General features: G+C 42.6%; 1 protein-coding gene across 3 annotated transcripts in view; it reads right to left on the reverse strand.

The window, feature by feature from the left end:
* Positions 1–39: 39 nt before the first annotated feature.
* BLTP3A (bridge-like lipid transfer protein family member 3A) overlaps positions 40–12,408 on the reverse strand; it is a 57,130-nt gene continuing 44,761 nt past the window's right edge. For all 3 annotated transcript variants that reach the window (XM_019949756.3, XM_019949755.3, XM_033864387.2), the window contains 7 exons: positions 10,227–10,423; positions 8,421–8,575; positions 8,186–8,336; positions 6,048–6,310; positions 5,493–5,601; positions 5,261–5,367; positions 40–4,854 (listed from right to left, as the gene is read on the reverse strand). In XM_019949756.3, the coding sequence (XP_019805315.2) occupies positions 4,729–4,854; positions 5,261–5,367; positions 5,493–5,601; positions 6,048–6,310; positions 8,186–8,336; positions 8,421–8,575; positions 10,227–10,423 (1,108 nt within the window). In that variant the 3' untranslated portion in view covers positions 40–4,728. The remainder of the gene's footprint in view (positions 4,855–5,260; positions 5,368–5,492; positions 5,602–6,047; positions 6,311–8,185; positions 8,337–8,420; positions 8,576–10,226; positions 10,424–12,408) is intronic.

Raw genomic sequence — 12,408 nt, forward strand, 5'->3', positions numbered from 1 at the left:
GTATGTTTCAATTGCTATAAACAGATATACCAGAACCAATACTGTTTAATAAGTTTAATTTGCTTTTTTCAAGTGGTTCACAGAACCAGTACACTCAAGGTTTGATTAGGTACTGCAACATTAATATTTCCCAATACTGACCAATATTCCAGTTCATTGGATACATTCTCATTGTTTTCCTCACGTAGAGGGGAATGGAGTGACCTTTTATTGACAGTGATTAGCAGTAATAAGGCTACTGTAATATAATTGGCAATCTCCAAGAATTCTTTCCTCTCAATCATTTGGTGTCATAAGGAGAGGGGTTTTGAAGCTGTTCTCTTTTGAAGCTTTCCTGAGCATGTCTTAGTAAAGATTCCAATTCTGTTTAGCACCCTGAGTGGGGGAAACAGCTTGGACACACAAAGTTGGGCAAATATGGATTTTAGTATCTTACGTTAAAACTCATGGCTTTAAACGTGTAGTTAGCCAATGGAGAAGACACTTCAGTAGTGTATTCCACAAAGAAACGCTGTAAGACTCAGGCTAAATCTTGACCAAAAACTAATATATTGAAGGGAGAAACAAAAACAGATCTCTTAACTCTCAGAGGGAGCTTTTTAAGTGGTTATAAGAACTATACCTATTGCAATTTGAGATACTGGATATGGCTGAAATTTACAGATAATGAAGGAAGTTCACATCCCAAGTCTAGCCACTTAGCAAAGCCTCACAGTTTAAGGTTATCTGAGAGTGTTTCTCCTTGTATCTGTTGTAAGAGAGGGAGAAAATAATCCCCATTCAACAACAGCTACTATCCATACCTACCCAGAGGTGAGTGGGAATATTCCTATTCTAGCAGAAGGTGGGGGAAGATCCTGGGGAAGGCCATAGTCCCTGAAAGGATAGGACATCACACCAGAATCTCTTGAAACAGTAATTACTATGGTAAATCACAAGGCAATGACACAGCTCTTGCAGTTCTCAAATAACCATCCTACTAGCTTGTGTAGCAATGTTGTTTCCATAGTTTTGTGATATTACTGTAACTGTTTTTGCAAGTTTAGGCAAGTATTAACTAGGGGAGAGAAAAAAAACACAAACCCTTAGTTTAAAGGTTTGGAATGGAAACTTCCCATATCACTATGTTCAAACTATCTCTTCTTTCTACCACCCACTGAACTAGCCTATGGGGAAACTGATGTAAATGGGTTAAATGGAAGCATTTATGTTATGGGGTATGTGAGGGGTGGCTTATCCCTTGTATATTCCATAGACAGGAACCATTCCTTTCAGAACCATGAAAAAGGGTACGTGAAGGTTGAGGCCTGTGGCAAAATGAGGGTCAGATTAAATACACAGCAAAAAGCAGCCATCACGAGAATAGAACCTACTCCTTCTGTCCTAAGTCTAATAAACTAGGTTAATTATTCCAGTGAGTTGAAAACAGAATTTGAGATGGATAACCGTCCCTGCAGCTCAGCTAAGAGAGATTTAAACCAGTCCATATGCACTAAAGCTCATCTCTAGTATATCTGTGTAAACAGGAACTCTAGACAATCACAGATGATACATAGGTGTAAATGCTTCACAGCTGAAATGGTGATGTGCGGTGGCTGAAGCCTTTTGAGGGGGAGCGGTGCTATCACTCCAGACATTTTCTTGAGGTATTGTTATTTCTTGTTCACAGAGTCTTAGAGCTTCAAGGCAGAAATTGTAAGCAGTCCAAAGGAGCTGATACTACTATGTTTTCCTTCTGCCTTTTTCCTTTACATTTATCCTGAGGACTACCAACAAGGTCACATTTCTTCATTATGAAAGTCATTCTTCCCCCAATGAATAGGAGTATGAAGTTATACAAGATGATTTTTACTAAAATTCCATGGGACATTGACCCCAACCACATTTCCTGAGGCAAGAACTTCAAGACACAATGCCCAAAGCTGTCACATAAGGAAATTCAAATTCTAGGGCTCCATTTGTCACATGGACAGGAGCGCCAGAGAGCCCAGAAAACCTGACTGAGCTCTGCTCATTAAAGGGGTGAGCCTCAGTGCTTGCCAGATTTGTTTCTATTGCCTCCCACCAAGCACAAGCTTAAAGTGAGGGTGTACCAAGCAATTCTCTGCATGGAGGGACACAGTGGGTAGAAAAGGAGGGGAAAGGAAGAGAATCAGAATGTGATTTTATACCAATTCAGGTGAACCTAAGGTTGAATAATTCTATTTTCTGGCTACTGGCTCTCCCTCCTCCCCCTTTAAACACATTAGAAATGCCATACTTGAGAGGAGCAGTGATTCTTTTTGTTCATCGTTCTGCCTTTGAAAGAGGCACTTAAGGGGGAGTCTGTGAAGGGATGCAGTTACCCTCTCCGTTGTATATCACCAAATAGCCCTAGTTTTCCATAATTCCTCTTGGAAAACCATCATGCAAGGATTCCTCTTAAACCTTCTGTACCCATACAGTTTCTGCCAGCACCACTTCTTGAACAATGACCTCTAGAAGTTTCTGATTTGCTACGAGAAGTGCTTTCTTTTACCTAAGGCTAATAGGTACGGCCCTAGAGCTAGTATTTTGGGACCTGAAGAACATGTCCCTGCTCTTGACTGAATATCTGATCTAACACTACCCTCAGCTTTCATCTTTCCAGAACTGGGGCCAACATTTTAAAGATGTGTCCACATGTGGAAGTACCTCCACCACCTGATAATTTTTGCTGTTCTCTGGACCTTTACCCTCTTCACCATATACTTTGTAAATAAGGTCACTAGAAGTGCACAGATAATTTAAGACATTACCATGGCCTTGCATGAGGTGCTGTTTTCTGTGTTGGCTCCACGTGCCCTTCCTGATGACGCAGTCGGACTTTTGGCCACAGCAGCACACTGACCCCTCCTCCCTCTCAGCAATGCTTAGGTTTCTTTCCTGAGTTCTAACAGAGCTCACTGCCTCGCTGGTTGCTGATTCTCCCATAAGTGCATTACTTCACACTTACACAGAACCTCACCTGCCACTTTCCTGAGTATTCACAGCCCAGTCTGTGAATCTTCTGCAATTTCACTTCTTTTTTTTCAATTTCTTCTGATTTATCTTTCACTGCCTGGAAGCAGTGACATTTGATTGCACTGTAATATCCCACTTTCAGGTTATTTATAAAATTCTTAGATAAGGTTAAACCAAGCATCAACCCATAGGGAAATTACCCTGTTAACATTCTCTCTAGAAAGGTATTTATTTTTAAGTCTCTACGTTGTTTCCTAAGCATGACAGAACATTCCCATAATCTCATAGTAATTGTTGTTTTTAAGATTACCTTAGTGACGAACCACAACAAAAAGTCTGTAAAAGTCTGAGCAAATTAGATCTTGTTCCTTCTTGAACACATTTTTCTTTTTATCCTCAAAAAACTAGAATATACAAGTCAGGCATGATTTCCCATAAAGGAAACCATTTTATCTTTCCTTCAGTAGGTCATGTGTGACTAAGACTTTAGTGACACTACTAAATCACTATTTTGCCATCTTGCCAATTCAAGGTGAGTTAGCTGATGAACTTCTGTCCAACACAGCTTGAAGTATATCACAGAGCAGTATGGATGAAGATGGAGTGTTGGTAAAGAATTTGGTAGTAAAGAGAAAGGGGGAAATAGCTCTTTCATCAGGCAGGGGCAAAACCTAGCTAGGTTGAAGGGTTTTGTTTTGCTTTGTCTTTTACTTAAGTCAAACTAACATGATTTTAAAAAGCCACAGCGATAGAGGGGGGTGAGAGGAAACAGGCTGAGATGTTAATGTTACAGTTTAAAACACATTTTTCGCTCCCAAACAACCAAGTGCTAATGAGAGTGCTGGTAGAAAGTCATAGTGCTGGGAAAGCAGATGCGCCAGGGACCCTGGGGAGACAGGAAATAACCTGTGAGGTGCAGCTGTGGAAGAGAGACAGGACACAGCCAGCAACAGCGGCGCAGAACCAAGCTCCCCTACAGATCCTCACCATGTCATGCCTTCAACCTAGCTCAGGGTGAATAGTTTCTTCTTAAATTTCAAACAAATTGCATTATAGAAGGGAAAGATGATACAAGTGAGCTGCTACTGTTGTTTACTTCCTACCACAGCATCACAGCGATGAAAGCATCACAGAAAGAAAGCTTAACCCTGAAAAATCTGATTGTAATATGAGCCAAGATGACATGAGCTTGGTTTCCTTTCCAAACAAGGCAGAATCCATGTCTCGTTTATTCTTGTGCCTCCCCAGGCTCCCGCCTTGCTGGCTATTTCCTGTTCCACTCTACTACCGTGGCTGAAGCTCAGGCCAAGGACTTCTCAGGTCGACTACAGGAAGCTCTGGAACATAGAATCTTTGATGGCTCTGTGGGTGACCAACTGAGGAGATGGGTACTCTGCCTTGTTCACACAGGTGGAGCAAGCAAATGTCTCTGCTATGAAACCAGACGGTGAAATGACCCTACAGTGTTGAGGAGATTCCACCTAGTGTGCAGAGGGCCAAAAGGCTTTATACAGGAAATACGTGATGCCTGAGCCACACACAAAGCTGCCCCCAACTTCCTGGAACGTGGTAATACTTTGCCCTGTCTTCCATCCAAGTCAGAACTGCTAGTAGAAAGGACACCACGAGGAGTGAGTTGAGCATCCTTAGCTGACTTGTCCAACCCTGGATGGTGCCTGTCGCAGGTGGTGCGATTGCTGGTGATCTCCTCCTCTCTCCTTGGCACAGATGGCTGAGCCACTGCTGTCAGAGCTCAAAGAGGGGGTTATATTTCCTAATCTCCCGAAGAAGTTTCTCTTTATCCTGGTTGGCATGAGCCAATGCTTGTTTAGTTTCTATAAGTTCCTTTTGTAGGGTAGGCAGTTCTTGTACCTGAGGAACAATTAGTAATTCACAGTGAATAAATAAGGTAACACACCTTGCAGAAACATCCAGTAAGGGAACGAGGAGTAAGAATTCAAGCAGAACAACCCACAAGTTTGGTCAATGATCAAGAAAACCCAACTAGATATTTCCTAAGAGCCTAAACCCCTCTTCAGAGTTCATCAGTTGCAGGGACAGCAACAGGTGGAAGATGTCATCAGCAACTATTCATCTCCAGCTCCTGACTTACATCCTCTGTTCAGCATTTCTAGAAGCTGCTGCTAGGTGACAGGAACCCAGACCACCCAGCTGTACCCAGCACAAGCAACCTTTTCAGCCCTCTGAGTTTTACCCGCTTCTGTGATTACAGCCCCTAAGGGTTTATGGGAAAGGTACTGTTCAGTTATATCCTCACCTGTGGACCAAAAGCCTCCCCTGTGGGCACAGGAAACACCTGTTCTTTTGGGGGCTGCCTCTTCTCACTTTTAAGTACTTCGGCTGATGGTCTGTCCTGAGCAGCAGCTGGAAAAAAGTAAAGGTTCTAAATGACAAGCTGCCAGCAACGTGCAGACTATTCCTAGTTGTCACCTATTCCTTTACAGGAGCAAAAAGGCACAGAAGCCGGGAGGCTGACAAGCCCAACTCACCGCCTATGTGGAACACACCGTCGTCACTCCGCTTCAGCACAACGTGCTCCACGGCTAGAGTGATGGGGATGGGGCCTGGAGAGGTCGGATAGATGGGGGGGATATCGTCCTATAGGAGAGAGAGAAACCACATGATGCCCCCAACCAGCTCAGAGCAACTTAGGTAACAAGCCATGCTTCCACCATTGAGCTGGAAGCACTTTTATGTCAAATGTATGTTTATCCATACATTCTTGTGAGATGTGAGAGGCATAATTGAGTCTCTCCCACTCTAGAGGTGGTGAGACTGAGGACCTGATAACCTAATGGGCTTGCACAGTCATGCTGCATGCCAAGGGTCAGGGCTAGAGACAAGATCCCCTCAGTTGAACTCAGGACTCTTTGCCAGCAACACATTTTTATGTACTACTGTAACACTGACAAAGAATGCTAATATGCATTTCCTCACTTGATCCTCATTACATTTTACAGGGACAGGAGAAGAAGTTAACAGCTGTCACTGCCAGAATCCCTTGCCTGACTAAGCCTAGGGTAAAACCCCAAAGTTCCTCTCACCTTTAGAGTGATCCTGGAGTTCAGGAGCTCAATCTGCATGGGAACTACCAGTGGGATCTCCTCATCCTCCAAGAAGGGCCCCAGGCCACTGAGCACCGAAGTGAGCAGCTCAAGGTCACAGCCCTGAAGCAAGAAACGTAGGAAGCCATTCTGTGTGGCCAGAGGGGAATGAACAGCTGCACCAGGCCCCACCTCAAAGCGAAGGCCTACAGCTGGCCTGATGTGGCCAGTCTTCAAAGTTGAGGCTTCCTGAAAGCTTTTGCCTTTGAGAAGAAAGACAGAAGGAAAACATATTAATTAATTACTAGCCAGTGATTGCTCTAAGCACTTTATATATATTTAATATTCCTAACAACCCTGGGCCAGAAGTATTATTATCATTCCCATTTTAGAGATGAAAGAACTACGGCACAGAGAGTAACTTGCCCAAAGTAACACAACTTGTAAGTAGCAAGGATACAATTTGCACGCGGGCAGCCTAACTGCAAAGACTGTGGGCTTGGCTACTTTGCTCTAATGCCTCTCATGACAGAAGGGATGTTAAGGACCAATAAAAAGCTGGTCTTGCTATGAATCAGAGGCACTGGGCTGATGGCCAAGGTAAAGCTCTTAAAACAGAGGACCATTGGGAATTCCCTGGCGGTCCAGTGGTTAGGACTTGGCGCTTTCACTGCTGTGGCCCAGGTTCAATCCCCGGTCAGGGAACTAAGATCCCGCAAGCCACACAGCACAGCCAAAAACAAACAAACAAACAGAGGACCCTCAACTCTGCTAAATTTGATCATCTCTTCCTTTCTCCAAGTCTTGGTCTTCTCACCTCTCTCTGAGGAAGCCAAGCGGGATCTATGCTAATTTACTCAAAACTGCATAAAGAATAATCTCAGGTGTAGCCAAGGCTATGAAACAACTTACATACCTATATAAATGCAAATTGGTACAACCATTCTGGAAAACAAATTGGCATTATCTACTAAGGTTAAAGCTATACCTACCCTAATGACCTAACAATTATTTCCTCAGGAATATAAACCTGGAGAAACTCTCCAACATACATATCAGGAGACACGTACAAGGATGGGCATGTCAAGACAGCCCTATTTGAAATAGCAAAAAAACTGGAAACAACCCAAATGTCTGTTCAGAACAGACTGAAGAATAGTAACTAGAGTAATGGGTACAAGAGATATTTTGGGGGTGATGGTGATGGTTGTAGAACCCTGTAAGCTTACTAATATTTATCAAATTGTATACTTACAAGGAGTGAATTTCATAGTACGCATAAGCAGTTTTTAAAAAAGCAAAAAGTGGTATATTTCTACAATAGAATATTATATAGTAGTAAAAATGAATAAATTAGAGCTAACTCAACAACCTAGAAGAATCTGAAGAATATCATGGTACTTGAAATCACAAAAGAATACAAACTATGATTCCATTTAGAAAAACTTGAAAAACTGCAAAGCTAAATAATACATTGATACAAACACATGCAGAAGAATTGTAAAACAAGAGAATGAGAAATACAAAATTCAGGACAGTGATTCCCTATGATAGGTGAGAGGCAAGAGGAAGGTTCTGGAGAGGGACTCCCGGGGACTTCAAAGTTAATGGTACTGTTCTATTTACTAAACTAGGTAGTGGGTACATGGGTTCATTGTACTGTTGTTATTTTATACCTTATATATATTTTACAAGTATTCTTTAGTATCTACTCAATATTTTAAAAAAAAATTTTAAACAAAGCATGTAGCTTAAGCCCAGATTTTTCCTGTCATCTTTTAAAGTATAAATGATAATTCACATCAAAGGACTGAATCAGAAGTTCCCTGATCAGATATAGCTTGATGTTAGCAGCCTCACAAAGAAGTGGACACAGTCCTCATGTATAAGCATAAGGAGCACCTGGGAGGTGAGGACGCAGACTAGCCTACTGAGTACAAAACCCCAGAAAGAGCTCTGGGAGGCTCCTTGCAAGGAGACTTCATTAGACTTCTTCCTCCCCCTAATCGCTGCTGGAGAGAAGCGCCAAGGGCTTGGCACTAAAGTAGCTGCCCTTGGAGCACAGTGACAGGAGCAAGTCAAGCTATGGATGCCCCAGAAAAATCCCACCAGCTCTCCTGCAATCCTACCATCCTCACCTGGGCACTGTCCATGCAGGAACTGCCAGAGTCCCACGGTGCCTAGCTGCTGGAGGGTCAGCTCCTCTGCTTGCAGGGCCACAGTCAGGTCCTCACCACGTACCTCAATCCCCAAGGACACCTCATTCACCTTCAGGACCAGAACTGAGACCTGTAAAAGGAGACTCCCTTAGCTGAGTCCCAAGCTTCCAGCTTAGAGCCTACCCTCTGCAGAGAAGAAAATAGAACAGCTGACCAGGTGAAGATGAAGGTCTTCCCCACTGGGTGAGGCTGAACTCTTGGCCTCTGGTGACCCCTGGCCATAACTATCTGCAACAGGGCTCCCTTGAACACCAGCACTGTCTAAGACATTGGGAAGAGATCCTGGCGGAAGAGATTCTCGACCAGACTCTGCATAAGAAAGATAACAAAAGAATTTGAGAGTCAAAAAATTCTATTCAAATCCAATCTCTAAAAACAGTGACAACTGTAAAAATAAAACATTTATGACACTCATGAGACAACTGGAAATTTGAAGACTAACTAGATATTTAATGAATTTAGGGAATTATTGTTAATTTTTAAAAAGACAATGGTATTTGGTCACCTTAAAAAAAGTCTGTAAATGGAAGCAAACTAAGTGTCTATGGACGGATAAATGGTTAAACAAAATGTGGTATAAACATACAACAAATAATGGTCTTAAAAAGGAAGGAAATTCTGACACATGCTACATACAACGTAAATGAACCTTAAGGACATTTTATGTGAAATGAAACAAGCCAGTCACGTATGGTTCCATTTATGTGAGGTACCCAGATGGTCAAATTCATAGAGACAGAGAGTAGAATGGTTGCCAGGGGCTGGTGGAAGAGGGAATGAGGAGTTATTGTTTAATGGGTATAGAGTTTTGCAAGATGAAAGAGCTCTGGAGATGGATAGTGGTGACGGTTGTGCAATGATTTGAAGGTAATTAATGCTACTAAATTATAGTTTAAAATAGTTAAGATGGTAAATTTTATGTTATGTGTATTTTACCATAATTTTAAAAATATTTTAATATTTAAAAAATTTGTATTTTCTAGAGATGCAAAATGAAAATATTTATGGATATGTTATGTTTCGGATTTGCTCCAAAATAATATGGGAGGAAGGGAAGTGGGCAGAAGAATATATAAAACAAGAATGGCCATGAGTTCTTAATATCTGAAGCTAGGTAATGGGTATATGAAGGTTCGCTATTTGAATCTTTTTTTTTTTTTTTGAGGTACACGGGCCTCTCACTGTTGTGGCCTCTCTCGTTGCAGAGCACGGGCTCCAGACGCGCAGGCTCAGCGGCCATGGCTCAAGGGCCCAGCCGCTCCGCGGCATGTGGGATCTTCCCGGACCGGGGCACGAACCCGTGTCCCCTGCTTCGGCAGGCGGACTCTCAACCACTGCGCCACCAGGAAAGCCCTGATTCTGTCTATTTTTAAATATTTGGATTTTCCCATAAGAAATTAATAATAATAACAAAACAAACATGGATATATACCATCCAGCTTAAGAAACAGTACATTCTCTTTTTATTTTCATTTAGATACTCTTAAGGTGCGATTTTAAAAGTTTTCATTTCAATAAGCTGAAAGAACTAGTGTTAACTCCTAGTGGTGATTAATCTAATGCCTAAAGGTTACTTGTTTTATCATAGACAAAAAGCTCCTAGTTATTTTCCAACAATAAAATACATAGTTTAGGCAAAAAGCAGACAACAAACACACACACCATTGATACAGCCACAGAATTAGTCTTACCGCCACAGCTACATGGCTGTAAGACTAGCGCTCTCTTCTTTGAGTGTTGTTCTGTGATAAATGTCAAGTACTAATCAATAACCTAGACGATGTGGGGATAAAGTCAGAGCCACAAATCCACTAAAATTTCTCTTCTTTTGGTTTTCTGATTAAGAAAATGTCTACATTATCAAATCTCAGCTCCTTTTGCATCCTGCTGGTCTGAATACAGGCATCAGAAAGAACACTCTTGGGGCTCTACAACTCTGCCCGGCTCTGCTTCCACTTACCAGACTCCAAGAGCATCACAAAGCTCTCACTGCCATCACTGTCCACTGAAATCCGGTCTTCAGGGCCACTGTTATCCAATGAGACACCATCAAATGACTGCTGAGATACTGTCCTCTTCATGGAGAAAAATCGGAGTCGGGCAGCTCCTCCACCTACAGGGGCTGCCACCCCCTCATCTATCTTGGCCATGGGCTCCCTGTTTAAAAAACAAAAACAAAACCCACAAATGTGGCTTAGGAGGTATGTTGTTCCATTCCCTTGCAATACCCATCCTTTTCAGCCCAGAGCGTTATTGTATACATAAACTTTGATGTCAATTATTACCCGCTACAAGACCACTTTTCAACTGCTGGCCTTTCTGAATCCCCATATTCCAGCATTTCAAACTGCATAGGCAGTTCTCCCATATCAAATGTCAAGGTTATTCAGGTCATCCCATGTACAGAAGAGACCAACTACCTACAGCCCTGGTGCTTGTGAATGGTACCTGAAACCCATGTTCATTCCTCAAGTACTTACTGAATAACCTCTGCATACAAGGCACCGGGCAGTGGTGGGGAGTGATGAATAAGACATCCCCTGTCCTCAAAGAATGTACATTCTATCAGGAGAGAGGAGACTTATACACAAATAACCTTATATGGTAGTAAGTCACACACACCGTAAGAGGGACAGGGATACAAGCCAAAGGCTAGGCAATACCAAAGAGGGGAAAGGATGAAGAGAACGGCTCTGTGGAAAGAGATTATGTTTGAGGTGGTCCTTGAAGGACTGTGAAAGAGATGATGAAGAGGGCCTTCCATGGGGAAGAAACAGCATGAGCAAAGGCATGGAGCCAGAAAACGAAATGTACCTTTGGAGACTAGTAAAGAGCTCAGCTCAGCTGGAGCGTAAGTTTTGTCGGGGGAGAGCAATAGAAGATAAAGTTAGAAAGGTTTCTTTGAAGAAACCTTTAAAGACCTTATGTGCCCACCTCTGATTTTATTTATAGGTGAAGAAACTGACTCAGTCCCAGTTAAAGGTAGAATTAAGAAGAACCAAAGTCTCCTAACTTCTTGCTAAGTGCTTTTTTCACTTTACCACATGAGTGGCAGCCAGATTATAGAAAACCCTGGACAAAAGATAACGCATGAAAGTGCTCTGAAAACTGTGAAGTGCAGGAGGCATACAGGAAATCTCTGTACTGTCTACTCAATATTGCTGTGAAGCTAAAACTGCTCTAGAAAATAGTCTATTTTAAAAAACTGTAAAGTGCCATATGGATATATCGTAATAACTGATTACACCACACTAAGAAGTTCAAACTCAATTCAGGGAGAATAAAGAAAAAGCCAGAAGGCTTTAGAAAAGGGAAATAACAAGATCATACCTGTGGTTTAAGAAGTTTGACCTGGGACTTCCCTGGTGGCGCAGTGGTCGAGAATCTGCCTGCAAATGCAGGGGACATGGATTCGAGCCCCGATCTGGGAAGATCCCACATGCCGCGGAGCAACTAAGCTCGTGTCCCACAACTACTGAGCCTGCGCTCTAGAGCCCGCGAACCACAACTACTGAGCCTGCGTGCCACAACTACTGAAGCCCGCACGCCTAGAGCCTGAGCTCTGCAACAAGAGAAGCCACCGCAACGAGAAGCCCACGCACTACAACGAAGAGTAGCCCCCGCTCACCACAACTAGAGAAAGCCCGCACGCAGCAACAAAGACCCAATGCAGTCAAAAATAAATAAACAAATTAATTAATTAATTAATTTTAAAAAAAGGAAGTTTGACCTGCCTTTTCCAAATATGCTAGCGAGGGAAAGATATTCAATGAGGAAATCAACTAATAGTTCACTAAAATAGTCCACATGTGGGAGCAGACAGGAGAAACAGATGTGAGACTCCCTAGAGCTGTGCTCCCAGCGTCATCCTCAGACGAACATTATCATCTAAAGGGGAACTCATTAGAAATGCAGCTTCTCAGGCTCTGTCTCAGACCTACTGGACGAGGAACTCTGGGGACAGGGCTCAGCACTCTGTGTTTTAACAAGCCTCCAGATGATTCTGAAGCATGCTTAAGTTTAAAAGTATGGTCAGAACCTGACAAATGCCTGGAAGAGGCAGAGCTTGAATGAGCAAAGGAATGATGCCACCAAAAAAAGAAAGAAAAAGAGAACTGGCCGGGGGAGGGAGGGATAAGGAA

The sequence above is a fragment of the Tursiops truncatus genome, chromosome 10 (genome assembly GCF_011762595.2).
Source record: "Tursiops truncatus isolate mTurTru1 chromosome 10, mTurTru1.mat.Y, whole genome shotgun sequence".
NCBI classification, from domain to species: Eukaryota; Metazoa; Chordata; class Mammalia; order Artiodactyla; family Delphinidae; genus Tursiops; species Tursiops truncatus.